The sequence below is a fragment of the Chrysochloris asiatica genome, unplaced genomic scaffold (genome assembly GCF_000296735.1).
Source record: "Chrysochloris asiatica unplaced genomic scaffold, ChrAsi1.0 scaffold00019, whole genome shotgun sequence".
Lineage (NCBI taxonomy): Eukaryota > Metazoa > Chordata > Mammalia > Afrosoricida > Chrysochloridae > Chrysochloris > Chrysochloris asiatica.
The window spans coordinates 4,668,467-4,696,142 of NW_006408537.1; the positions used below are offsets into that span (position 1 = coordinate 4,668,467).

At 39.1% G+C, this 27,676-nt stretch overlaps 1 protein-coding gene across 1 annotated transcript in view; it reads left to right on the top strand.

The window, feature by feature from the left end:
• The window catches only part of LRRC1 (leucine rich repeat containing 1), a 165,254-nt gene that overhangs the window by 43,057 nt on the left and 94,521 nt on the right, over positions 1-27,676 (top strand). Inside the window, exon 2 of the mRNA XM_006835723.1 lies at positions 20,714-20,831. Coding sequence (XP_006835786.1) covers positions 20,714-20,831 — 118 coding nt within the window. The remainder of the gene's footprint in view (positions 1-20,713; positions 20,832-27,676) is intronic.

Genomic DNA, 27,676 nt, shown 5'->3' on the forward strand with positions numbered 1-27,676 from the left:
TATATAGCTAAAAATAGAGTGGGACTCAATGGTACATGTAGAAATTGTTGAATTGGTGTGTGTTTTGCATTTTGCTCTGTATCTCTTCTGCAACAATGAAAACCATTAATTTTAAAAAGTAGGATGGGAAACTTATATTAATATAGAAATTGTGATAGGAATCAATTAAAATTCCATGATATTTGAAAGTTCTTTGTAACTCATGAAGGATGGTGGGAGGACACATGAATTCTCTCATAAAGAAACAATGTTTTATAGCATGTATCCTGAAAACACACATATGTACACAGAAACCAACCTACCAATCCAAAACAAAGAAAACAACTTACTGGTATTGTCTTACTGAGATCTTTCTTTTCTTTTCTTCTTCCCTCCAACACCCATGAAAAATAGTGCCAAGTTTTTGCTGCCTGAGTTGATCATTGCTTCCGTTTTCTTCTGATTTACCAGGAGTTGTGACCTGTAACCTGAATTTTACATTCTATCTTATGATCCTACGTGACCTGTAGATTGCTCTGCTGCTTCTTGCAAACACCATACATAGTGGGTGCTAGTTAATTATAGGCCAAAGTGCATACCACATGCTGTTATCTGAGAATGCCAGTAAAAATTGAGTGGGAGGAGATTAGAAATTGAACTTGAACAATCTTAGGGTCAAGAAGGCGCTTTCTGTCTCTACCACCTAAAAGTGTACCATACGGCTGTCTGGCCCGTGCTTGTACAGAAATTTTGTTGTATCCGTAGAGGATTCTGCCCAATTTTAATCTGTTATGTGTTGTTGTTATTGTTATTATTATTGTTCTTGTTGTTGTTGTTAGGTTATGTCAAGTTGGTTCCAAATCATAAGTGACATTGTGCACACCGGAATGAAACACTGCCCGGTCCTGTGCCAGCCTCACAATTGTTATGTCAGTGAATCTCCTTGGGGAATCTTCCTCTTTTTTGATGACCTTCCACTTTACCAAGCATGATGTCCTTCTCCAGGGACTGGTTCCTCCTGATGACATGTCCAAAGTATGTGAGACAAGCCCTATCATCCTTCCATCTAAGGAACATAGTGTTTTCCAAGGCAGATTTGTGGGGTCTGCAGTTCATGGTACTTTCAATATTCTTTGCCAACACCATAATTCAAACGCATTAATTCTTACTCTTATTCATTGTCCAACTTTCACATGCATATGAGGTAAATGAAAATGCCATGGTTCAATATATAGAAATACATTTTTCATACTTTCGTTTCTTGCTATTGATCTATACTGAAGGAGTTCTAGTTCTTTTACCATGTGACACGCCTTCAAAGAGCCATAGGTCTTTTGGAGTTCTTTGCAAACCTCTTCTTAGGACGTGATTTAGTATCAAACCTTGTCTTGCTGTTCTGTTTACTGAGTACTGTGTTTTCATATCTTATCATTTTTGCCAGGTACATGAGCATGGAATTTCCCTTTACCATTCATTTGGTTTGCAAGTTCTTAAGATATACGCTCATAATGGCAGCAGAATCTAAATCTTGAATATGGATGTATTAAACATAAGAATCTTGAATATGGAGGAATACACATCAGATGTTGTATTTTATATGTAAATGAAGAAATCTTTGAAAAGTGACCAGATTCTAACTTAATGTAACTGAACCAGAGGCTTGATGATTTGAGCAGCTCCCTAATCCTCCCTTCAGCATTCAGTGATCAACTTCGCCCATCACACTTTTTGAAATATAACATAGGGAATTGGAAGGGAAGTCATTTTTGTGGAAGACAGTCTTATAAAACTGTGGTGTGCCTTCTGCTACTTGAGTTGGAGAACATTGTGATGTGCCTTCTGTTACTTGAGTTGTAGAAAGGGGGGGCTCTCCAGAAATGATGGTTGTTGTTGTTGTTGTATGCCTTCAAGTCATTTCTGACTCATAGCGACTCTGTATAGGATTTCTGAGGTTGTAAATCTTTACAGGAGCAGAAAGCCTCATTGTTTCCCCTGCAGAGTGGCTGATGGATTTGAACTGCAGACCTTGTGGTTAGCTTAAGGAAGGGAAAAAAAAAAGAGAGAAAAGACTATTTTCTGAAAACAGAGCTAGAAATTGGACTGTGCTAGCATTCAGAAATAAAGAGCAGAGGAGTCAAGAGGTGGAGGACCGTCATAGGAAAAGAAAGGGAGTTGGGTTACTGTCTTCTTTATCTTGAAGCTAAAGCCTAGAACCATGTCCCCCTGAATGTTCCTCAGAGTCACCTGAGGCTCAGCTTAGTAAGTACATAGGTCCTACTCCCAACCTGTTGAGTCAAACTCCCCGAGGGTGTGGTCCAGGAATCTGTTGCATGTGTAGTTGACTAAACACTGGTTTGCAGTAGACAAGTGGGGAGCAGAAGAGACTTTTAGAAGCGTTTAGAAGCAGAGACTGGATCATCTTTAAGTATATTTCTTGTTCTGAAGCTATGATTCTTATATTCTGTGGGTCTGTTTTCTACTGTCTTTTTAAGGCATGCATTCTTTCATTGTATGTGTTTTCTGTTTGTTGTGCTCTTTTGCTTTCCTTCTCTGGTTGCGGTTGGCTCCTTTCACCCAGTTGAGTAACTTAGAAGCTGATTGTTGTAAACGTTTGTCAGGCAGAGGAATGGCAGTGGCTGAAGTGCCCAGCAATGAATTGAAAGGTTAGTGGTTTGAATCCACCAGTTGCTCCTTAGGAGAAAGAAAGATGAAGCAGTAAAGATTTACAGTTTTGGAAACCCTATGGAGCAATTCTGCTCAGTCTCTAGGGTTGCAAATGAACTGGAATTGACTTGAGAGTAGTGGGTGGGAGTTCCTCTTTTTGCTGGCCAGGGATAATCCTTCTTTCCACTAGCATGAAAAGATCACACTAGATCAGGACACCCCCTCCCCTCCTGCACACATCTGTGCTTGCTCAGGGACAGTCTTTAGATCCCCTCCATGTTACATACTCCCTTTCATTTGGGACTCCTGACTGCCATGGCTGGCAAGTTCTTGAGCCTTTGTAGAGGCCTATTTGTCCAAGGCTGGGTAAAAAAAAAAAAATTTAAAATTTTAATCCCCATCAAAATGACTTCAAGCCTCATTTTGATTTCTGTTCCTGAGAGAGAGGGGTCTAGTGATTCTGAACCTCCCCATTGTGGTGGTCCTCCCAAACCAGTTTAAAATAAGAAGGGATGGAATACCATGATCTGGTACAGGGAATGCAAAAGGAGAGGTAAAGAATCCTTGACAATTTAAAATTTGTGTTTGATAAGGTGCAAAATGTATAGCCAGGCTACAGCATCCAAAACGCTTGTCATCTTTACCCCCTCCTCAATTTATCATCCTAAGGAAGCTTTTCAGGCATAAGTGTTTCCTAATTACACTCCCCATGACATTAAAAATTGTGATTTAGGTGAACGTTCACACATCAGATTAGATTCCCACTTCTCAATTTTTATATAAATTGTTCTCTCAAATTGGTGATGAGTTTCGCAATGTGTCAGCATTCTCATTGTTTCCATTCAGTTTGTTCTGTTCCCATTTATTCCGTTTCCCTTCCCCTCCTTGCCTTCTCATTTTTGTTTTTGGGTAAGTGTTGACTGTTTGGTCTCATATAATCAATTGTTTAGGGAGCACATTCTTCATCTCTGGTACTAGTCATTTTATAAGCCAATCCGTTATTTATGTGAAAGGTGACCTTCAGGAGTGACTTTAGTTCCAAGTTAAAAGGGTATCTTAAGATGACACTTTTGGGGTTCCTCTAGTCTCTGTGGACTCTGGGTGTGGTGCTGTAGGATAAGCACTGGACCTCAAGGTCTGTTTGAACCACAATATCAATGGTTCGAATTCACCAGCCACTCATTGGAAACCCTATACAGGGTCACTCTGAGTCGGAAGAGACTCAGTGGTACTTAACAAAATCTGATCTCCATGAATCCATTAAATCTGGTCACTTGAAAAAAATTTAGTTTGTTCCACATTTTCCTTCTATCCAGGACCTGCTTCTGGTCAGAAGGTTGGTAACTGGGCAACATCTAATTCTTATGGTCTCATGCTAGAGCCATTGGTTTCCACAATGACATTTTAATACAATAAATATACTACATATCTGCTTATGTACTATGGCACTAGAGAAGACCATGAACCATTGTAATAGCTAGCATTTCTTTTACATGCCCCCAACCAATTTTGAGCTCCTTGGAGTTGATATATTTCCCTGGTGAGAATAATGCTTTAATCCAAGTTCCCAGTCCTGACCTATTTTAAACAAGGCAATATACCTGGCTTACTTCTAGGTGATTTTAATATGCATTCAGGGTATAGACTCAGTTGAAGTCCAACTTGGTTGAGGCCATTGAGACAGTTGTGTTGTGGTGGTTAAGGACATTGGACTTGTAGCCCGAGAGACTGGGTTTAAGGTCTGGCTCTGATGCTATACATATTATATTGCCTTTCTAAAGTTCAATCATTTCATAATAACATTGGGTGAGCAATGTTTCCATAACTTGCCTGATCATAGGAATTAATTGGGAGCATTAGTTAAGTAATCAGATTCTTAAGAAACCTGTCTACCTCGAGATTATGCGTATAGGTGTGAGGTGGGGCCTAGCCATCTTTATGCTTAACAGTTACCCCAGTAATTATCAACATCTGGCAGATCTGGTGTGGAGCTGGGGCTGGGATTGCTTAAGAAGCTTAGATATGATCTAAACATCTCAAATTGGAATTAAGACTGCATTTTTTAATAAATGTGCTGATTAATAAAAAAAGAGACTCTGAACAATTGGGTTATCTACTGTATAGCGTAGCAACAAATGTGAGGAGAGTTTTGGGACTGGGCAGTGTTTCATTCTGCTGTGCTCAAGGTCTCTATGAGTTGGAACTGAATCAATAGCACTGACAACAGTAAGAATAACATAGAACTGTGATAGGTGTTCTGAGGGCTATGGTGGTATATATGTAATGTGAATTATTACCACAGGGTACTTAGTAATGTAGTGAAGGAGCAGAGACAGAATGCTTTGGAGAAGTAGCTTTACAGTTTTGTTTTGTTTTTCCACTCTTTTGGTAAACAAATGTATACAGGTAATACGTGATTTACAATGTATTTTAGATATGATGAATTGCAATTACAACTGTTTTTTGTTTTGTTTTGTTTTGTGGTACAGCTTAATTTTAGTAATATGTACTATATACAGTGTTACAGCATGTAATTTGCTGATTAGCATTCTCAAATGTTTACTTACAGATGCTCAAAGATTGGATCTATAAATATACTGATAATAAAAGGCAATAATAACTATAGTAAAAAAAAAAAAAAAAAAGAGAGAGCGAGAGAGGTATTTGACTTAGAACCAACTTAAAGATGGAGTTCTTGGAATGGAACCGTTTTATAAATTGAGACTACCTGTGTAACAAAACATTTGCCAATTCTATACTGTCTACATGTTGAATTCAATGACATTGATGACATTCGGCATGTTGTATAAGCATCATCATGATCCATTTCAAACTTTTCCATTAACAGAAACTTAGTGACCCCTGAACAATTACTCTTATTTTCCTCCCTCCCGTCATCCTTTGTTATTGTTGTTATGTGCTGTCGAATCAGTACTGACTCATAGCGACCTTATGCACAACAGAATGAAACACTGTGCCCAGTATTGAGCCAGTCTCACTTTTGTTACTACACTTAAGCCCACTGCTGATGACACTGCGCCGATCCATCTCACTAGGAGTCTTCCTCTTTTTCACTGACTCTCCACTTTACCAAGCATGATGTCCTTCTCCAAGGACTTGTCCTACCTGATAATGTGTCTGAAGCATAAGAGACAAAGTCTGCCCACCTGGCTTCTAAGGAGCCTCCTGGCTGTACAGCTTGTAACACAGGTTTGTTTGTTCTTTTGGCAGTCCATGGTACTTTTAATATTCCCTTCCAACACCGTCAGTCAAATCCATCACTTCTTCTGTGGTCTTCCTTATTTCATGCATCTGAGACTATTGAAGTAATATGTACTACATACAGTGTTTGGGTCAGGTGCAACTTAGTCCTCAAACTGACATTTTTGCTCTTGAACACTTTATAGAGGTCTTATGCAGCAGATTTGCTTAGTGCAGTATGTAATTTGATTTCTTGACTGCTGTTTCCATGAGCGTCGACAGTTGATCTGAACAAAATGAAGTCTTTGACAGCGTAAGTCTTTTCTCCATTTATCTTGATGTCATTTATTGGTCCAGTTGTAAGGACTTTTGTTTCCACTATCTTCTGGAGCAGCCCTTTGAAATTTTCTGTTGGACTTTTTCACCTCCTCACTTTTTCTCTTTGCTTTAGCATCTCTGTGCTGCAGAGCAAGTTTCAGAGTTTCTTCTGACATCAATTTTGGTCTTTTCCTTCTCTCTTGTTTTCTTAATGACCTTTTGGGTTCTTCCTGTATGATGTTCTTGATGTCATTCCACAACTCTTTTAGTCTTGGGTCATTGGTGTCTAATGCATCAAATCTATTCTTGAGATAATCTCTAATTTTAGTGGTACACTCTCAAGGTCATATTTTGGTTCTCAAGTACTTGTTTTAATTTTCTTCAGCTTCAGCCTAAACTTGCATATGAGCAATTGATGGTGTGTTCCACAGTCTGCCCCTCATCTTGTTTTGACTGATGATATTGACCTTTGCCAAAGTCTTTTCCCACAGATGGAGTCAATTCGTCTTTTATGTTGTTCAAGAAAGGTATTTTCAACAAAGAAGTCATTGGTCTTGCACAATTCTTTATCATGCATCTCCAGCATCGCTTTTATCACCAAGGCCATATTTTCTAACTACTGATCCTTCCTCTTTGTTTCCATCCTCTAAATTCCAATCACCAGTAATTAACAATACATCTTGATTGCATGTTTGATCAATTGCAGACTAACAAAGTTGGTAGAATTCTTCAATTTAATCATCACTTGCTTTAGTGGTTGATGCATAAATAATATTTGAGTAATAGTGGCATTAACTGGTCTTCCTTGTGGTGATGGTGATATGCTGGAGAGTTGGTTGAGACTCACAGTTGACCCTGCACAGGATTTCTGAGGCTGTAAATCTTTATGGGAACAGAAAGCTTCATCTTCCTCCTGCGAAACAAGTTTCAAACTGCTGACCTTGAGTTTAGCAGCCCGATTTGTAACCACTGTGCTACTAGAACAACTTGGTTTTCCTTGTAGGCGTATGGAGATTATCCTATCGCAGGCAGCATTGCACCTCAAGATAGGTCCTGAAATGTTCTCTTGATGGTGAATGCAACACCGTTCATTTCTCTTCAATTTGTTATTCCTGGCATAGTAAACCATGTGATTGTCAGATTCAATACCAGTTCATTTCAGCTCACTAATGCCTAGGATAGCGATGTTTATGCATTTCATTTTATTTTTGACATCTTATAATTTTCTTAGATTCATGCTTTGTACGTTCCATGTTCCAGTTAGTAATGTATGTTTACACTGTTTTCCTCATTTTGACTTGTGCCTCATCAGCAAATGAAAGTCTAGAAGGCTTTACTCCATTAGCATCATCATGGTCAACTCAACTTTGAGGAGGCAGCTCTTCCTCGGTTGTATTTTGAGTGACTTCTAATCTGAGGGGCTCATTTTCTGGCACTATATCTGACTGTATTGTGGTGCTCTTCATGTTTCAGTATTCAGTATTCTAGTGTTATCTTCATATTCATGAGGTTTTCAGTGACTACTCAGAATTAGTCCATCTCCCCTTCTTCCTAGTCTGTCTTAGTCTGGAAGCTCAGCTGAAACCTTTCCACCACTGGTGACCTGGCTGATATTAAAAACACTGGTGGCATCACTTACAGAATCACAGCAACACACAAGCTTCGGAAGTATGATAAACTGACAGGCAAGTGGTGGCTTCAGCCCTGTGTAACCATCGATAACTTTTAGGATTGTGGCTGCTGGGTCATATGGTAGTTCTGTGTTTAACAATTTGGGGAAGGCAACTTTAATTTTGCCCAGGGAATTTAGTAAATATTTCAGAGAGATTGTGACTTTTGAGGGTGGGTGGGATAATGCATTGGACCACAGGCCAGTTTGAACTGCAAGGTTAATGATTGAAATTCACCAGCTGCTCCTTGGAAACCATATTTAGGGTCACTGAGTTGGAACTGATTCGATGGCACTTAACAAGATATTAATACCTGAAGTAAGGTTATCAGGAGTAATAAAAAGGCACAACGAGTCACTGGGGTTAGTTAGAACATGATGGGCATGGATTTATGGGTGTGGGAACAAGTTGTAAAGGCCATTGCACAGTTGTGCTGTGGTGGTAAGGGCACTGGACTGGTAGCCACAGAGGCTGGGTTAAAGGTGTGCTTCTGATGATTTACATGCCATGCTGCCTTTCTAAAGTTCAGTTCATAATACCTGATGAATTGCTGGGTAGTTGTGCTGGTAGAATGGGATATAAAAAAGAGTTTTGTAAGCTCTCAGGACCTGCAAAAATATTGATGGCATCATTAGAATATGCCCGTGTTATGAGAACCCTGAGTGTGAAACTAAGGAATTTGTACCTTGTTTGATCACTATTAGAAAGCCTGTGGAAAGCTTTGAGAAGGCATGTTTATACTGTATTATGGGTTGAGTTGATTTTTTTACAGGCTTTCCTGAAGACTTAATCACAATATGTGATGTTGTTCCTATGCTTGTGGAAATGCATCGTGAGTGTCCAACTCTGACCTACAATGAATGTTTGGAACATAACCTATTTGCGAGTTAGAGGCTCTTAGTTCAAAGGCAAAGAAAAAAAAATCATGTGTAATTTGTCTCACCCACTTCCCTTCCTTTTCATAATTACAGTCACTGGCTGTGGGATGTCATTTGCCATATTGAGTACTCAGGAGTCAGCTGCCAGTTATTCTCAGGACCAGGGCTAGAACAGAGGCGTCCTGACGCATAGGCCAGTACCTATCTGGTTGTGAGCTAGGCAGGCTATCACTTGAGGAGCCAGCCTAACCTGCACTAAAGTACGGGTCGTTTCTCTCTGGCAGACCTCCCACCTGCATTCCTTTTGTGTCCAGTTTAGGCCCACCCTTACTTCTTGAGTAGCTTTCAACTCTAGGTTACCGGGCCTCCCTCGACTCCTTTCAGAGACATTTCAGTCCACATATTACTTGGTATTTAATGATTTGAATAATATGAAATACTTTAAAAAATGTTTACTTGCCTTATTTGGAAAGTAGCTTGAGTACCTGGACTTGTTAACTAGAATTGGTGGCCTGGTGTTAAGATCCTTTGAAAGTCTCCTGTAGCATCCCTACAGTCCCTTTTTCTTGAATGTTCTTTTTGATCGCATATCATAAAAGGGGATTTTCTGCTTCGAAAAATCTTGAGGTAGTGTACCAAACAAGGAACTTACTATAGAGTCTTTATACTGAGGAACCAGCTGGTCAGCAAATATAGCCCCATTGCCAGAACTTATTTAAAGAGCTTAGTCTCAGTGAATGAACCATGTCCTTAGACAGATGCTGTGGCAGAGGGGTGGTGGAGCGCTCATTGTGTGGCCCTCCTCAAGCCATCGTTCACCATTTCTGTAGATTCTTATGTGAAATGAACATTAAGAATGTTAGTTTGGCCTCTTACTTAGGGTGCTGTTAAGCAGTAAAAGTAAAATCTAAAGACTGTTGAAAAGAGCAGCTTAAAGAAGTGGCTCTGACAAATTTGCCTTTTATAAAGAAAGCAGGCTTGTTAGACTTCAACATTCAATCTGAATTAATTGCAGAACATGGGAGTTGAGCAGAATCTCTTGGATACTAATACTTTCTCTTGTTCCTTAAACAGTAGAGCAGTTCAAAAAGTTTTCAAAGTTAGGCCGTGTGGTTGTGGTTCTTCATGTGGCTTAATATTAGAATTTAAGATTTAGTTCAGTTTGTGGAGTTAAGATGTGGTGGTAAGCATGAGTGTTCTGTTTTGTTTTTGCATACTGTTTGTGAGTTGCTAGGGAATGTACTCCCAGTTTTTTTCCATTTTGCTTTCTTACTTAACTGTTTTGGTCCACCAGTAAGAAACAGTGTTAATTTAGCATGTGTGAGAAATTTTCAATACAAGAGAGGATTTATTTTAACACTCCTAGGCCACCTCTTACAGGAGCTGTAGACATTTTGGAACGCAGTCTGTCTAGGTGGAGATAAATGGTTATACTGAAGTTACACAATTTTAATCTTAAACTGTAGTGACAGAAATGCTGCATTATATTTTAGCTCATGGTATTTAGAAAAATTTCAGAAATGTTTTAGAACAAGTTAAGCTGTGCTCCATGTTGGAATTTGCAGTGGTTAAACTTGGATCATTATATTTCTAAATACCAGAAGGCCTAACAGTTTGAACAAACAGCACTGCACAATTAAAATCTAGTTTGCATGTTGTCTTAGTAAATGCAAAAACCATGTTTTAAATTTATATTGTTTGGAGTTTTGTGGGATTTCGGTATATACACATTTAGTACTGGGGTTGTTTGTTCTTTTATTAATTGCCTATATTCTATTCCTTAACAGTACCCTTCCTCCTTTTTTTGGAAAAGTGGTTTGGCAAGTCCTGGAACTGAACGTTCCAACATAAATTTAGTAACATCATGGTTACCACTGCAGGGCCTAACCTGTTTGGCAGTTTGTTAGGTCTGGATACTTGGCTGCAATATATGCTCTATTAACTGGTTCGTCAGGTCCCTCCTCCACCCTCTGAGATCTCTTGATAATGGTTTAGAACATTTTGGTCATCTTCAGCATTATCAAGACTAAGAGACAAAGTCCTTTTCTTCCCCCTTTACTGTTAATTAGCATACACTAAAAGTTCCATTAAATGTTGTCTGAGAAGATTATGGATAACTCTTGAATATCTTGATTGATCGTAATCTGCTAACTTAGATTAATTTTTTAAGTAGTGTGTTAATGAGCAAGTTCCTCCAATTCTTTGCTATCCAGAAAGATCACTATAAGTGGTATCAATTTATTATTGTGTGAGATGCATTTCTAGAGTGTTCTGTTTATATGGCTGTTTGTTTTTTTAAACTTTATTGTCGTAAATATATATAGGGGAGGAACCTCAGAAAGGCTATGGAAAAATGGAATGGAAAGATAACAGCAGTTTCCCACAAACTTTTTGAAGCCCCATCATATATAACACATTATTTGCTATTTCCACATTCTTCATTTATATAATCTAGTGACATAAATTATATTTATCATTTTGTTCAGTCATTACCATTATGTGACTCTAATTTTCTTAACAGAAGTTCAGTGTTCTCTAAGCCCCAAGTATCTTTTCTCCCCTCGGTGCCGCCTGCATATGGCCTTTTTCTCTGCTGAGTGTAATTACTTTTCATTAGGCCTTCAGAGTACTGATCCAAGTGTTGGTGTATTTACTGAGAAAATCCAGAAAGATTCTTCCTACACAGTTTCTCTGATTCATCCATTTTTATTCTAACATCTCAGGAATCTTTTTGATCCTATGTGATATGGTATGGTGTGACTGACCATAAAAATATAATTGACTTCTTATTTCTTCTGGAGTATGACAGATGTAGTTTATGACAACAAGAGACATTTATTACTTTTACATAACAGTTTGTGTCTCATTTATTATGATTTTCATTTTCTGCCTTGTGTACCAATTACTGTTCTACCTGTTTCAGGTCATCTTCTTGATGTCTTTTGAGAGTGAAGAATGGATCTTATTTAAACACCCTTTGCTTCACTCTAAAACCCTGCACATAAAATCAAGACCCAGACCTATTGCTGTTGATTTGCTTTTATGACTCTTTGCCACCCTATAGGACAGAATGAAACAGTTTCATAGGGTTTCCAAGGTTACAACTTCTATGTGGTACCCTTATGGCACACTGGTCAAGTACCTGCCTGCTAACTGGAAGGTTGGAGGTTTGAACCTAGCAGTCATTCCACAAGAGAAAGATGGGGCAGTCTGTTTCTGCAAAGGTTAGGTCCTTGGAAACCCTGTGGGGCAGTTCTGCTGTGTCCTGTATGGTAGCTGTGAGTAGGAATTTACTCGATGGCAATGGAAATAGACAGCATATTGTTCTTCTATGCAGCTGTTAGTGGGTTTGAACTGCCAGCCTTTTAGTTATCATCTGAGTGCTTTAACCATGACACCAACCAAGCCCTTCACTGCACATAGTTGCTGTTGTTGTTGTTAAGTTCTGTTGAGTCGGTTCCAACTCATAGCAACCCTGTATAGGGTTTTCAAGGAGTGGCTGTTGAGTTTGAACCATCAAGCTTGTGGTTCAAACTGACATTGCAGTCCAGTGCTTACACTACAACACCACACCAGGACTCCTGCACATAGTAGGCATATTATTATATTTGTAGTAGTGCGTACTACTGCTATTATGTTGGGTGAATTATACTGAATCCATGGCAGAATGTCCACTAAACAACATTTTATTCTATTTGAGTTACATAATGTTTTCCTGAGCACAGTGTGTGAAAAATATAGCCTTATTGAAATTACTATGACAAAATATGAGCCTACATTAATAAACTTAACTGAAATATCACTTCACTTCTTAGTGAAAGAACATTTTTTTTTTGTTGTATTTTTACTTCCATCTTTTCAAGATTTGCATGCTGATACATTTGGTTACAATTTGAAGGAAAAACACAACTCTTTCTATAGCTAAATAGAATCTTTGTTTTTTTGTTTGGTGCAAAAAAAACATCGATACTAAAAAGTTTAATGATTCTTAGGCATTTGGCTTAAATTTTTTTTTTCCTCTCAGCAGGTTAGAAATTTTAAAGTAGTTTTACGCCAAAATTTCTATTTTGTCATGTAACACATAGGGAGTATTGTTGTTACAGTTATGTGTTGTTGGGTCAGTTCTGACTCAGCAACCTCATGCTTCTGACTCATAGTGTTTCCAAGGTGAATTTGAACTGTTGACCTTGTAGTACCTTCTTTTTATCTCTCAACCCTGGAACACATGTATTTATCATGTTACTAAATGCCTTTTAATGGCACATAATAGTTAATTATTTGAATTTACCATCCAGTGTTTAATCATTCCTCTATTGGTAGTGATTCAAGTTGGTATCTTTATCTCTCATCATATTTGATCATTCCCTGTGCTTCACCAACCCAGATCAGCTCAAGTTTTGTCAATTCCCATCTTTGCCAGCAGCATTGTCCTCCCACACCCACATCTCATTCCTGCATTCAGATTCTCAGTAAAGTAATAACGCCCCAGCCCATCTTGGTCTTGATAAAAACTTATCCACTCCAAACCATTGTAAGCACCAGTGTCAGCCTTAGCTGATCATATCATGATAACTAAAACCTTCTTGGCTTTCATGTTTTTCACCGTTGGTCCCAAATCAGGCCGACTCTAAGGAGTGGCTGGTGGGTTTGAACTGCCACTCTTGCAGTTAGCTTGTTGTTGTTGTTAAGTTCCATCAAGTCAGTTCTGACCCATAGTGACCCTGTATAGGGTTTCTGAGGAGTGGCTGGTGAGTTTGAACTGCCAACCTTGTGGTTCAAATTACCTTTGCAGTCCAGTGCATTAACCCACAACGCCACACCAGGACTCCCTTGCAGTTAGCAGCCTAGTGCTTATCCTACAGTGTCATACCAAAATTCAGCCTTTAGCTGTTCTAATTGTGGGTCACCTTTGAGGCATTTACTTGTTCTTTAAGGATCTCCTAACAGTGACAGCTTGATTATGTGTTAACACACTTTGAAACAGATAAGATATGCTAGCAAATGAGAGGTGATAAAATTATTGATAGAGGTCCGAAAACAGAAAATTCGGAAAATTTGGAGGAAGACTCATTCACAACCTGTAATATGCAGATGATACAGCCTTGCTGAAAGCGAAGTGGACTTAAAATACTTAGTGATGAAAATCAAAGACCACAGATTTGCGTCTGGGTGGCACCCAAATGTAAAGAAAACAAAAATCCTTGCCACTGGACCAATAAACCACACCCTTAGAGAAAAGATTGAAGTTGTCAAAGACTTCATTTTGCTTGGATCTGCCTTCAGCACTCATGGAAATAGCAATCAAGAAATCAAAGCATATATTGCATTAGGCAAATCTGCTGCATAAGACCTCTTTAAAGTGTTCAAGATCAAAGATGCCAGGTTTAGGACTAAGGTGATCCTGACCCAAGCCATCGCATTTTCAATTGCCTCATGTTGTTAAGTGCTGTTGAGTCGATTCCGACTCATCGTGACCCTTGTGTAGGGTTTCTGAGGTGTGGCTGGTGGGTGTGAACCGCCAACCCTTGTGGTCCCATGCATTGAAAGCTAGCTGGATGGTGAATAAAGCAGAATGTAGAAGAATGGATACTTTTGAGTTATGGTGTTGGAGAAAAATATGGACTGCCAGAAGAACAAACAAATCTGTGTTTGGAGAAGTACAGCCAGCATGTCCGTTAGAAGCCAGGATGGTAAGACTCGTACTTTGGATGTATTATCATATGATACTAGTGGTAAAGTGGAGGGTCAGAGAGAAAAGAGGAAGATCCCCCAACAAGATGGATTGACACATTGGCAGCAGCAGTCACTCAAGCAGAACAGTTGTGAGGCTGGTGCAGAACAGGGCAGTGTTTCATTCTATTGTATATATTTACCACAATAAAGTTAAAACAACAACAACAACAACATATGTGTGTTTTCTTCTTTACGGCTGTCTACCAGCTTTGTATACTTCTTAGCAGTTTTATTTAGATACAGTTCACATACAACGTAGTTCACCCATCTGAGTTACACAATTCAGTTTTCTTTGTACAGTCACTGCCTTGTGCAACTCTCACAACAATTAATTTTAGAACATTTTCATCACCCTAAATGAAGTCCCATACCCATTATTAGTCATTTCTCATTTCTTAGGCAGCCATTAATCTACTTCCTGTAGTTTTATATCTCTCTTAACCCATTCTTATTAGACTGTGTGGCAATAATAGTGTTTTTCACTTTTCTTCTGATATATTGAGGGTTTTTTGAAATGTGACCTTATAGTTTTCAGAACTTAAAAGAGCTCTTAGATTATTTAATGCTTGCTTTTCACACACAGAAACAGAAGAACAGAAAAATCTAGTGATTCGCTCATAGGTATTTCCATTCCATATCTCCTTGTCAAAACACACTAGTCCCAATTTTGTAGAGAGAGAGAAAAAAATGTGCCTGATTAACACCTATTTATTAATAGCTCTTTTGAATGTTTTCTCAGACTTTTTAAAATTCTGGAAGTGAGATGTGATATGTATGGTGCTGCTGGACCACAAGGTCAGTTTGAACCACAAGGTGGGCATTTCAAGCTCACCGGCCTTCCCGCGGAAACCCTATTACAGGGTCACTATAAGTCGGAACCAGCTCGACAACACTTAACAACAACGTTAATAAAACTGGTACTCCTTTGCTATTGTTGTTGTTACGTGCCGTTGATTTGGTTTCCACTTACAGTGACTTGCATAGGGATTCCAAGGACTGACTGGTGGGTTTGAACCAGGAACCTTTCAGTTAGCAGTCCAGTGCTTATCTTACAGCATCACACCAGAGTTCTCATGCTTCTCTTGTTTTTTTTTTTCTTCCTTGTATATAACCTACTTATGTATCAGACAGCCTATCTTGTTGTTGTTGTTAAGTGCCATTGAGTTGATTCCGACTCAACAGCAACCCTGTATTGGGTTTCTGAGGAACAGCTGGTAGGTTTTGAGCTATCTTAACCCGGTATGTGATTATATTCTCTGTTTTCATTTTCTTTGTAAAAATCATTACTCTGCAATCAGTCATAGAATTTTCTAGCATAATTTGTTTTTCATATACATTCTTCTGTGGCCATCCTGAGGTTCCAACCTCATGTTGTGATAGATTATTTAATCTACTAAATTTCTCTCACGCCTTGCCTCTTTTAATATGATTTTTCCTGCGCCTTACCCCAGCAGTTGGATACCATGTCACCATTCCCTTGAAATTGGGGTGGCTTTATGACTTGCTTTGACCAATAGAATGTGACAGAAATTGCATCAGGCAATTTCAAGGCCTAGGCCCCAAGAGCCTCAGTCTTTTCCGGTTTTGAATGTTGCTCCAGGATCTCTATGTAAGGAGGTCACTCCAACCTAATGGAGGAGACAAGGTTGTGTGGAGATCAGAGAAGCTGCAGTGGACAGCTAGCACTAACTGTCATACATATGGATGAATGAGGCCAGCATGGATCTTCCAGCTCCTAAGACCCCCTAGCTGAATGCAGTTGCATGAGTGAGTCCCAGTTAAAGCAGAAAAGGAAATGCTCAGTGTATAAATAGAATCATAAGAAAGAAAGAAAAACAAAATCCGTGTTGTTTTGAGCCACTGAGTTTGGGATATTTGTTATAGAGCATAGTTCTCAGCATTGTGACAACATTGAGATTATTAAAGAAGGACATCGCCAAGAATGGCAAATCCCTCCGCAGGGTCAGCTGCTGTGTTGTTAGCAGGGATGTTGTTGCTTTGGTCACGCTTGCTGCAGCTTTTCATTTTCTTCCTCCTCCAGATATATACCATTGCTTTTCCATTATTATAATTATCTGTGGTGAATTAAAGAATTAGCTGTTCTTTGTGCTAATTGGTAATTTCCTTCCTGATTCTTAAGGACTGGAACAGTAACTAGTGTGGCACTATGGGGCTGATGCGCCCCACTGAAAAGTCAGTTTGATCTGCAAGGTCAGTGGTTCAGGCTCACCAGTCACTCCTCAGAAATCCTATACAGGGTCGCATTTTCATTGTTATATAGAATTGTATTGTAGGAATATCCCATTATTTATTTTTCAGGTCGACTATTGTGTGTGTTTGTGTAATTTATCATTTTGGGCTATTACAAAGACATACATGAAGCACATTCTTATATATGTATTTTGATATGTACAGGAGATTTGTGATTGTTACTCGTGTCCTTTAAAAAAGGCATACACATAGGAAAAAGGAGCCCTGGTGGCACTGTAGGTTAAGCACTGGACTGATAACCATAAGGTCAGCAGTTTTTCAAATTTACAATCCCCTCCCTAGGAAAAAGATATTTTTTTCTTCTGTAATATGTATAGCCTCAGAAACCCTATGCAGGATGGTATACAGTGAAGTGAAATTGACTTGATGGTACTGGGTTTGGTTTGGGTATACCTTAGAGTAGAATTTCTGGGTAATAAGATCAGAATTGTATCCTTTCACCATGACCCATTCAGTCTGTAAACTGAGCAAATAATCAGAGAAGCTGGATTACATAAAGAAGAATGTGGCATCAGGATTTGAAGAAGACTCATGAACAACTTGCAGTGTGCTTGGTGGAAGCCAGAGGACTTGAAATGCTTATTGATGAATGTCAAAGACAGCCTTCAGTATGGATTGACACCTCAATTGTAATGAAAACAAAAATCCTTACAATGGGACCAATAAGTAATATCATGTTAAATGGAGAAAGGATTGAAGTTATCAAAGACTTCATTTTGCTTGGGTCCACAATCAAGCAGCAGTCAAGAAATCAAATGGCATATTGCATTAGACAGATCTGCTGCACAGGACCTCTTTAAAGTGTTCAAGAGCAAAGAGGTCACTTTGAGGACTAAGGTATGCCTGACCCAAGCCATAGTATTTTCAGTGGCCTTATATTCATGTGAAAGTTAGACAATGAATAGGGAAGACTAATCGGAGAAGCATTGATAGATTTGAATGATAGTATTGGAGAAGAATATTGACAGTACCGTGGACTTCCAGAAGAACATACAAATCTCTATTGGAAGAAGTACAGCCAAGAATGCTCCTTAGAATCCAAGGAGATCAGACTTTGTGTCTCATACTTTGGACATATTATCATGAGGGACCAGTCCCTGGAGAAGGACATCATGTTTGGTAAAGTGGTGGGTCAGCGAAAAAGAGGAAGACCCCCAATGAGATACATTGACACAGCAATGGGCTCAAATGTAACAATTGTGAGAATGGCATAGAACTGGGCAGTGTTTTGTTGTGTTGCACATAATATTACTATGTCAGAGACAACTGTTTGGCTTATAAGAACAGCTACAACAAAAATCACATTCACTTTTTACAAATCTCATATAAAACAACAAAGCCAGGTGATAAAAATGAATGTCTATTGTATTGGTGGTGGTGGTGTGCTGTGGAGTCAGTTCTGACTCATAGTGACCCTGCATAGGGTCTCCGAGGCTGTAAATCCTTACAGGAACAAAAAGCCTCATCTTTCTCCCATGAAACTGCTGGTAGTTTCGAACTGCTGACCTTGAGGTTAGTAGCCTGACTTGTAACCAATGTGCCACTGTACTGCATTAAATGATGGGAACAGTATTAGGGATGCTATAAGAGGTAGCTGTGGCACTGCAGATTAGTGAGCTGGATCGCAAAGTCAGTTTGAACTGCAAGCACAACTCTGTCTGTGTCTCTATCTATCTATCTATCTATCTATCTATCTATCTATCTATCTATCTATCTAATAGTTGCTGTTAATGTGCCATTGAGTCGGTTCCAACTCATAGTGACCCTGTATGGGGTTTCCAAGGAGTGGCTGATGAGTTTGAACCACTGACCTTGTGGTTCAAACTGACCATGAGGTCGAGTGCTTATTCTATGGAACCATACCAGGATTCATATATATACCTATGTGCTAGACTGTAAAGTCTCTTTGAATGGCAAGGTCAGCGGTTCAGGTTCACCAGCTGCTCCGCAAAAACCCTGTACAGGGTTGCCATGGGTTGGAACTGACTTGACGGCACTTAACAACAACAACACAACAGGAAATAGGTAGGATGGAAAATAATCCATATTTTGTTGAAGGGTTAGAATGCCCAGAAAAACTTTGAGCAAATTTCATGTTATCATCATCAAACTTTTTTAGGAGCTCATAACATTATGTTTTGGGTTTATATTTTCTCTACATTATAAAGGGGAAGTTTAGGCAACTGGGGCACAACTGACTGAAACTCAGTCACATATTATTAAAAAGGACACAACTCTTAGAGGATTGAGATCCCTTATGTCTCCATAAAAGAAGAGAGATACTAGCATTCTTACCAAAAGAGAAGACGACGACTCTGGTCAAAAATAATGGGAAAACGAAGCATTTTAGTCAGCTCAAATTAAAGACTCTATTAAAAAACATTGGGGTGGCTACAAGAAGATTATGTGGTATAATATAACAGACCACAATAATTTGGGTTTCTTTACATGTCACTGTGCAAAATGTGCTCTAAGCGACCAGTGTGCTGTCATCAAACATGAAGAATGGCATCTGTGTGTTCCATCACATGCTTGCTCTGGGCTGAGGCACCCTGCCAAGATAGCTACATGAATTGCTCTTCCTGTGCCCTGGTTAATCTCAAAGGAAAGGGAGGAAGAGGGGTATATAGATTGTTGAGTTTCTTCCCCTACTACCTGACAAAGTTCAAGTTTGAGAGTTAGTAAAGTCTCAGTGGCATTTTGTCCATCCTATAAGAAGGTAGTTAATGTAATGTATTTAGATCCCTTAGTAAAAGGTCAAATGATGATCAAGAGGGAGTTTGGAATCACATCCAATAGGATTGTTTTCAGAATAGATATATGCTTAAGTTGAATAAAGTGACATTTGTGGCAGACATGCAGAAAATAACCTTATATTGCTTGTTTTTGTAATTTTTGATGGATGTGGGGATTTGTAGATTATTTCCGTAAACATAAAAATTAATGTATAGATTACTATATATCTGTCTTTGTACCGTATTGACTTGATTTCTTACATTATTTCTGAATGGTCCCTGAATGTATGGATTTGGTGATGGTTTTTGTGCTTTTGCCATTATGCTTTTCCTGGAAAACAAAGTGAGCTTTTCATGCTTGAGTAAACACATTGATGTATTATGAAACTGTCAGAGTCTTTGAACAATTGGCATAAGCTCAATTATTCAAATATGTGACTCTTTTGTATGGCTTTTGTGTCAGCTAATGCTTTAGTACAACTAGCATAAAGAAATTTCATTACTTTTCCTTAAGAATTTAAACTTCAACTGTATGATTTAAAAAAAAAATGCAAAGGATTAGACTTTTTGTTGAGTACCGTCTTCATTATCATCTACAGCTAATTGGTAGCATTCATTTGCAGAGATTCATAGTTCACTTTATTTTAAAGTACATTTTTAAAAAGTATTCTTAAAACTCGTTTATACATTATTCTTACCACCTGACAAAACTTTGTTTCCTATTTTTCCTTCCTGTCTGCCCACATGCACCTATTCTTTTTTGCTTTTTAAACTCAGTGTACCTACAATTTTGTTTTCTTTTAAAGTTACTTTTTCAAGTTCCATGGTCTTTATAGTTTTTACTGCTTGTGTAATATTGAATCATTTATTTAATCATGTGTTAATAATGTCTCTTGGATAGGTGTGGTTTTCAGTGTTTCATTTTAACTGATAATATTCTAAAGAGAGGATTTGTACATTGTAGCATAACTTGTCTTGTTTTCACTTGTATGATGATAATAGATACCCTGCAATATCATTGTAACATCAGTAGACTTGAAAAGGTTTTTATTGTTTATGTACTGTCCAACTGAAGTTACAAATATCATACAGAGATATGCTTTGTCCCTAGTTTCTTTCAATGGTAACATCAGGAAATTGACATTAGTATAATCGGATCCATTTTTAAAAAACACATTGTAGTTGTGTTAAATTTCTTATTAGTTAGAAAGTTTACATTGCAAATATATGTGAGACCTATATGTGAAACTCCTTTGTCTTTCAGCAATTTTTCCAGCTCGTCAGATTACGAAAGCTTGGACTTAGTGATAATGAAATTCAGCGGCTCCCTCCAGAAATAGCAAACTTCATGCAGCTGGTGGAACTTGATGTGTCTCGAAATGGTAAGAAAAAGATTACAAATGAGTTGCCTATTCTTCTCTTTTAGTGGCAGGGTTATTTTTTAGTAAATTTTTCTGGATATATATTTTTGGGGGTGCTTTGTCTGATAATTATGGGAAATCTAATGTATATATACTTGGGCTGATGTTAATATTATAAATACAGCCATTTTTAAATAATGAAGTTAAATATGTTGTGAAGTGCCATCAAGTCGGTTTTCCAGCTCATAGTGACCCTGTTTCCAAGGTTTCCAAGGAGCAGTTGGTGAATTTGAACTGTATTTACTGAAGAAATTTCATAGCATTTTTTTTTTTTTTTAATTTTTAAGGTAGCTTTCTCAAAATAGGTTCAGTGAGATGGATTGCCAAAATGGTAGCATCAGTGGTCTCAAGTGTGGCAACAATTGTGAGGTTGACCCAGGACCGAGCAGTGTTTGGTTCTGTTGTGCAAAGGGTCGCTATGAGTCAGTACAATCTCGATGGCACCTAACAACAATAATTCTAAGTAGTTACAGAGTTACTTAGGAAATTACTTAATCTGGCCCCCCCATTTTACTGAACACAAAATTGAGGTCTGGTAATGGGCTGAATGCTGCTGAAACTAGGGGAAACCTGCCCAGGGGAAGAATTGGTTTCTCCTGGCTGGAGCTGAATTGCCTGGTATGCACAGATGATAGCAAAGCAGGGTCACATTGACTAGAACAGCAGGAACATGGGTCTCAGGCTATTTCTAGGTCAGGCAAATCTCACTGTGCTTCCTCACTTTTAAAATTTTTGGTAGATAAGATCATATTAATGTGAATTTCCTAAGCAACTGAAAAAGTAAATAAATATTAGAAAGCCTGCAGCCAGGAAGAGAGGCAGTGTGAGAAATCTTGGTTTGTGCAGATGTAGGCATTTATATGGGTGTGGGGCTGGTGTCTGGAGGCCTGTATGAGCCCCCGTTTGAGTCCCTGCCTAGCCCCTGTGTTGTGGGAGGGCCATACTTGGCTGACCACTTACTCAATTCTTGATTTTCCAGAATGCACTGCTTTGATCATGGTGGAGGAAGGTAGGGGTGTTGGTATCAGACCTCTGAAGTCAGTTGGATCAGTGCTTGTCAAATTTGAGTGTGCAATGAATTTTACCTCGGATTTGTTAAAATTGAGGTTCTGATGTAGTAGGTCTGATGTGGAACTTGAGATCTTACATTGCCAACCAGCTCCCAGGTAACGCCAACCCTGCTGGTCCAGGATGTAGATGTCACCACCCGTAAACCTGCTGCTGATGTGGTTTGGGACATAAGGTCCATCAGACTCTGCCACCGCCCTCTCCCACCTTCCCAAGTATTGTTGTTGTTAAGTGCCATCAAAGTGGGTTCAACTCATAGAGACCATGTATAGGGTATCTGAGGAGAAGCTGGTGGGTGTGAACGGCCAACCTTTTGGTTTGAAGTCCAGTGCTGATCCTACAGCACCACACCAGGAGTCCACTTTCCCATGTGGAAAGTGAGAAATCTTTAGGATATTCCTGGTTAAAGGGTAAGATGCTAATGCTTACTGAAGCTCAAGTTTGCTTTGATTCCAGAAGCAAGATTAGACGTTTCCTCATGTTCCCATGCAAGGGGAGAAAAGACAAGTTTCATGTTTCTCTCCAAAACAGCTTGTAATCGGGGAGGAGAGACATTTTCACAGGCTCATTTCATAGGGGAAGAAGAGTGGGCCAAGTTCTCCAAACACTGACTTTTTGTAGCCTTCTTCTCTGATATTTCAGGCAGAAAGTCAAGAGGATTGTTATGTTGTATTAGAATATGAAAGATGAACACAGGGAGGAAGAGGGAAATGATTATGGAGTTGTATACATGTTGAGGATTTTTTCAGAGCTAAAACTAGAGTGACTTTGAGCGGGGGAAGGGGAGGAGAATGACCCTGTGCTTGGCTCATTGCCTAGAATGGGTAGATACATCCCTGCCACTCAACACCTGGTTGACTTCGGGCAGCTCCTTCCTGGTGGTTCTGGCCCTTGTTTCAGGGACAAGACCTGGCTTCCTAAGCAAACAGTGAGAGTCCAGGGAAGTAACATCCTTCTCATGTATTAGCTAGGTGGATTATTTTCTTATCAGGCATGTGGCTAAAATACATATGGAAAAACAAAAATTAGTGCTTTTCCTGAACATGTAGCTTGTGGCATGATTTATGTATATGAAATTGGTATTTGAATATGCTGTTGAAACTTTATCTTATTTTTAAAAAAGGAGCCAATGGGTTAGAATTAAGGTCTGAAGTAGTCTTCTGTGTCCAAGTGCATACACTTCAGCGTCTGGACTCTGTTATGTCTGTTTGCTCTGCTTACCGCATTACCCCACAGTAGTAGTATCTGTCCAAGAATCTAGGACAGACTTCCTAATGCATCACGAATCCTGCCCCAAGGGTTAGTCATTTGAATTTTATAGTCTCTGCTGTAATTTGACTTACATTACAGCACTGCATCATTATCCACTGAATTCAGTGTTTTCTGAAAGTGTAAGAATTACAGAACCAACAGAGTGCACTGCTAGAGATGGTCTGAGTGTTCCTGAGAAACAGCAATTTTTAATATTCAGTCATGGTGAGAAAGTTACCCTTTTTCCTTTTGGATCACCATAATAACATGGTATTGTATTCATTGCTAGATTTATCTTCTATTTCTGATGGTGAGGATAGCTTTATAGTCATTTTAGTAATTTAAGAGGAGGTAAAAATTGCTTCCTTAAAAATAATTCTTATTCTAATTTTAAAAGAGTCAAAGAAATGAGGTAAACAATAGATCCTATAGGTGATAAACCGTTGTGGCAAAACTTGTAAAAGTGCAACAGGCATGGTGGAAGTTAAGGAGACATTTGTTAGAATCAGCAAACCATGCCAAAGGGGTCCTTTTGGGACAAAATTAGTTTATTTCTCTTAGGAAGTTTATTGTATGGAGTCCTGGTGTGGTACTGTAGGATAAGCACTGGACTAGCCACAGGGCTAGTGGTTCAAACCCATCAGTTTCTCCTGAGAAATCCTATACAGATTTGCTATGCGTAGGAACCCACTCTACAGCCCTTAACCACAACAGTGGGCCAACATGATACTGCTTAACAGAAAGGAAAGAAGAAGACACTGCCAGGGACTGTGCACCTTGGCTAATTATTTTGCAAGCTTGAATGAACCAGCACATTAGTAAGTGAGATTGTTTGGGTGTAAGCCATCTCTAGGACTAGGACAAACCTTGGGAGAAAGTAGAAAGCAGAGTCCTCATCCCTCTCTCTTCTCGGGTACAGACTTTGATTAAGTTCTTGGGTTAGTTGCCCCCTATCCAACCAAGCGATGATAATTGGTACTTCTGGTTATAGCTGTGGGTTTGTTTAATAAAATCTTAAACTCTTGGTGTGACCTTGTATAACATCAAGTCTTACTTTGACGTAGGCCCCCAAACAAGCTCATTCTGGCAAACAATAAATTCAGTGTGCCTAGAAGTCCTACATGGTTAGAACAGTTGATCTAGTTCTTTTCCTCCTTCCGTAATGATGACATGCAACCATATCAGAAATGTGGCAGAAGCCAGTTTTCACCCATTCAGAGTTCAGACTTGCCAGAGTTGAGTCATTGTTTCCTCCTTTTTTGCTACCTGTCTTGGGCCCAAGCTTACCATCCGGTTTAGCATAGAGCTGGACTTCACATTGCAGGGGCAAGTTCTTGTGTCATTGTTGTTAAAGCATTATCAGCGCAGGGAAGCACGCCACTGTGTTAGCCCTACTTAATGGGTAGAGAGCTAGTCAGTGCTCAGCCCAGAATTGCTTCTCTGCTTTTGCAAGTACTGTTGGTTCCTTATCATGAACATTCCCCGTGTCTTAACTTTTACTGTCACTTTTGTTAGGAGGAAATATCAAAAGCATATAATTGCCTTCTAATCACATTTTAATCCTAGGTAATAATCGTTTTTTAAAGTGAAGGTGGAAAGAAGTTGGAAAGAAAGTGATGATTTCTACTCTCCGTTCCTTGCAGTTTTGTTTTGCTTTCACGGAGCATTGTCTGCATGTGAAGATGTACAGACACTTTTAAACACTGAAACAGTTAGAATCATCATGAATGAATCTATTTTAATGAGCATGTAATGGGTTTTTAAAAATTCATGGAAAAATTGTATAATCCTTTAATTCCATTTTCCACTAGCTTTTTGTAGCTCCCTCATATTTTACACTTTTTTTTTCCCCCTTGCCATTCTTCCAAGTATCTAAGTGCTTTGTTGCTCCCATCTCTAGGTTATCTGTCTTCTTTCTTGGTGGCAGTGGGACCCTGTCTGTCTGTTCACTTCTCACCGCTTATATCGCAGAAGAGATAGGTTCAAGATATAACCTCATCATGTAAATGGCATCTGACCTTATAGAAGTGAGGATTTGCAACACATTGGATCATTAGATCAGGGATGAACACATCAGATCGTATCGTGGGTTGATTGTATTATATTAGTTCTCTTCATGGAGGTGATAATTATATCTGAACTGATAAACCACAGAGAATCCTAGCCCAGCCAAGTTTACACAAAACCTTAACTGTCATAGTTCACCCCTCGTCAAATGGGCCCCTGTACATATCTCCCTAAATCATCATAATTTCTAAAAGACAGCTATAAAGTCATACTGTGGTTAACATATACAGCATGCGTAGAATTGGAAACCCCATTGTGTTAACCCCAGATTCTTCCAAGTCCAAATTTTAACTTGGGACAAAATTCCTTTTAATCTGTGAATGAATCTAGAATACAAGTTACCTGCTTCTAAATACAGTGGTGAATCAGGCAAAAGGTACACGTTTCCATTAGAGAGGGGAGCAATTGGAGGAAAAGAAGGGATAGCAGGCACCAAGAAAGTTAAAAATTCAGCAGAACAATTTACATTAGTTCTCAAGGCTTGAAAATAATCCTCTGTTCTCTGAGACCATGTAGGCAGTGGCCCTGCTTCCAGACTCTGGGTGTTGGCCATACACTCTGAATTTTGGGTAGACGCCCTTCGACACTGGATGTCAGGACTCTACTGATAATGTGCCTAGAAGCATCTTACTCCACCAGTATTCCTTTGGCCTGAAGGTGCTTAGGCTCTCACTCCGTGGATCAGAAAGCCCAACTTCACTGACAAGTGCCTTCAGTATGGATTGCATCTCAGTGTAAAGAAAGCAAGATTGATGTTGTCAGAGACTTCCTTTTACTTGGCTCCATAGTCAGTGCTCGTGGAAACAGCAGTCATGAGATCAAACGACATATTGCATTAGGCAAATCTACCGCAAAAGACGTTTTTAAAGTGTTTTAGAGCAATGATACCAGTTTGAGTACTAAGGTATGCCTGACCCAAGCTGTAGTATTTTCAGTAATCTCATATGCTTATGGAAGGAAGCTAGGTAGTGAAAAAGGTTGACTGTAGAGGAGTTGATGCTTTTAAATGATGGTGTTGACAAAGAATATTGACAATACCATGGACTGCCAGAAGAACAAACAAATCTGTTTGGTAACAGTTAAGCCAGAATGCGCCTTAGAAATGAGGATGGTGGGATTTTGTCTGCCACATTTTGATATGTTGTCAGGAGGGTTGAGTCCCTGGAGAAGAACATCACGCTTGGAAAAGTGGAAGGTCAGTGAAAAAGAGGAAGGACCCCCAACAAGATATATTGACATAGTGGCAGAAACAATGGGCTCAAACATATCAACAATTGTGAGGATGGCTCAGGATTGGTCATTATTTGGTTCTGTTGTGTATAGAGTCCTTATGAGTTGGAACTGACTCAATGACACCTTACAAGGACAGCAACAACATTGGGTTGACAGTTCCTAGGTGTGAAAGGGGTTGAGGTTGATAGACCACGTTTCTTCATTTTGCTTTTGAGGTTACCTGTTTTGTCCTTTGAATCTAGTTTGAATCTAATATTGCAGAGCCTCCAGGTAGGCAAAGACATCCTTCAAACAGTGCGTTGTATCTCTTTGTTAGGATGTTGATGGGAATATGCTTTCTCCACTGCAAACAGGGCCCTGAGTTTATTAGGCTAGGATAGATAAACCTGGGAAAAGGATGAAGACACAGAAGGAATGAGGGAATAAGGAGCTTTACCAAGGACTGCAATGTGAAGATTAGTTGTAGAAATGATGATTTGATTTTAATTTAGCTTTGAAAGTGTTGAATAAGTCCTCAGTGTAACATGGCTGCTCAGATCCATTAATGTAAATGAATGTGAATTATTTTCAGTTTGAAGAAGGAAACCTTGGGTCTTGAGACTTGAAAGAATAACACCTTACCAATGTCTTATTATATAGCGCATAATAATGATTATTATTTTGCTTCAAGTATTGAGTGTGGCGCTGTGGGTTAATTCGCTGGACTGCAAGGTTAGTTTGAACCACAAGGTTGGCTGTTCAAGCTCACCAACTGCTCCTCAGAAACCCTATCCAGGGTCACTATGTGTCGGAGCTGAATCAGTGGCATTTAACAACAACAAAACAAGTATGTATAAGTCCTGGTTTGGCGCTGTGGGTTAATGTGCCAGACTGCAAAATCGGTTTGAACTGCAGAGTCAGTGGTTCAAGCTCACCAATTACTCCTCGGAAACCCCATACAGGGTCACTATGGTTTGGAACCGACTTGATGGCACTTAACAACAAAGTATGTATTACTGAAGATAATTAAAAAACAGTTGCAGTGTTCTGCATCCACAAGAAACTGCCAGAAATTGAAGCTGAATTCAGAAGAAGACGTGGAACAAGGGATATTGTTGCTGATGTCAGATGGATCATGTTTGATAACAGAGAATACCAGAAAGATGCTTACCTGTGTTTTATTTTATTAATGTTTTATTGTGAATTAT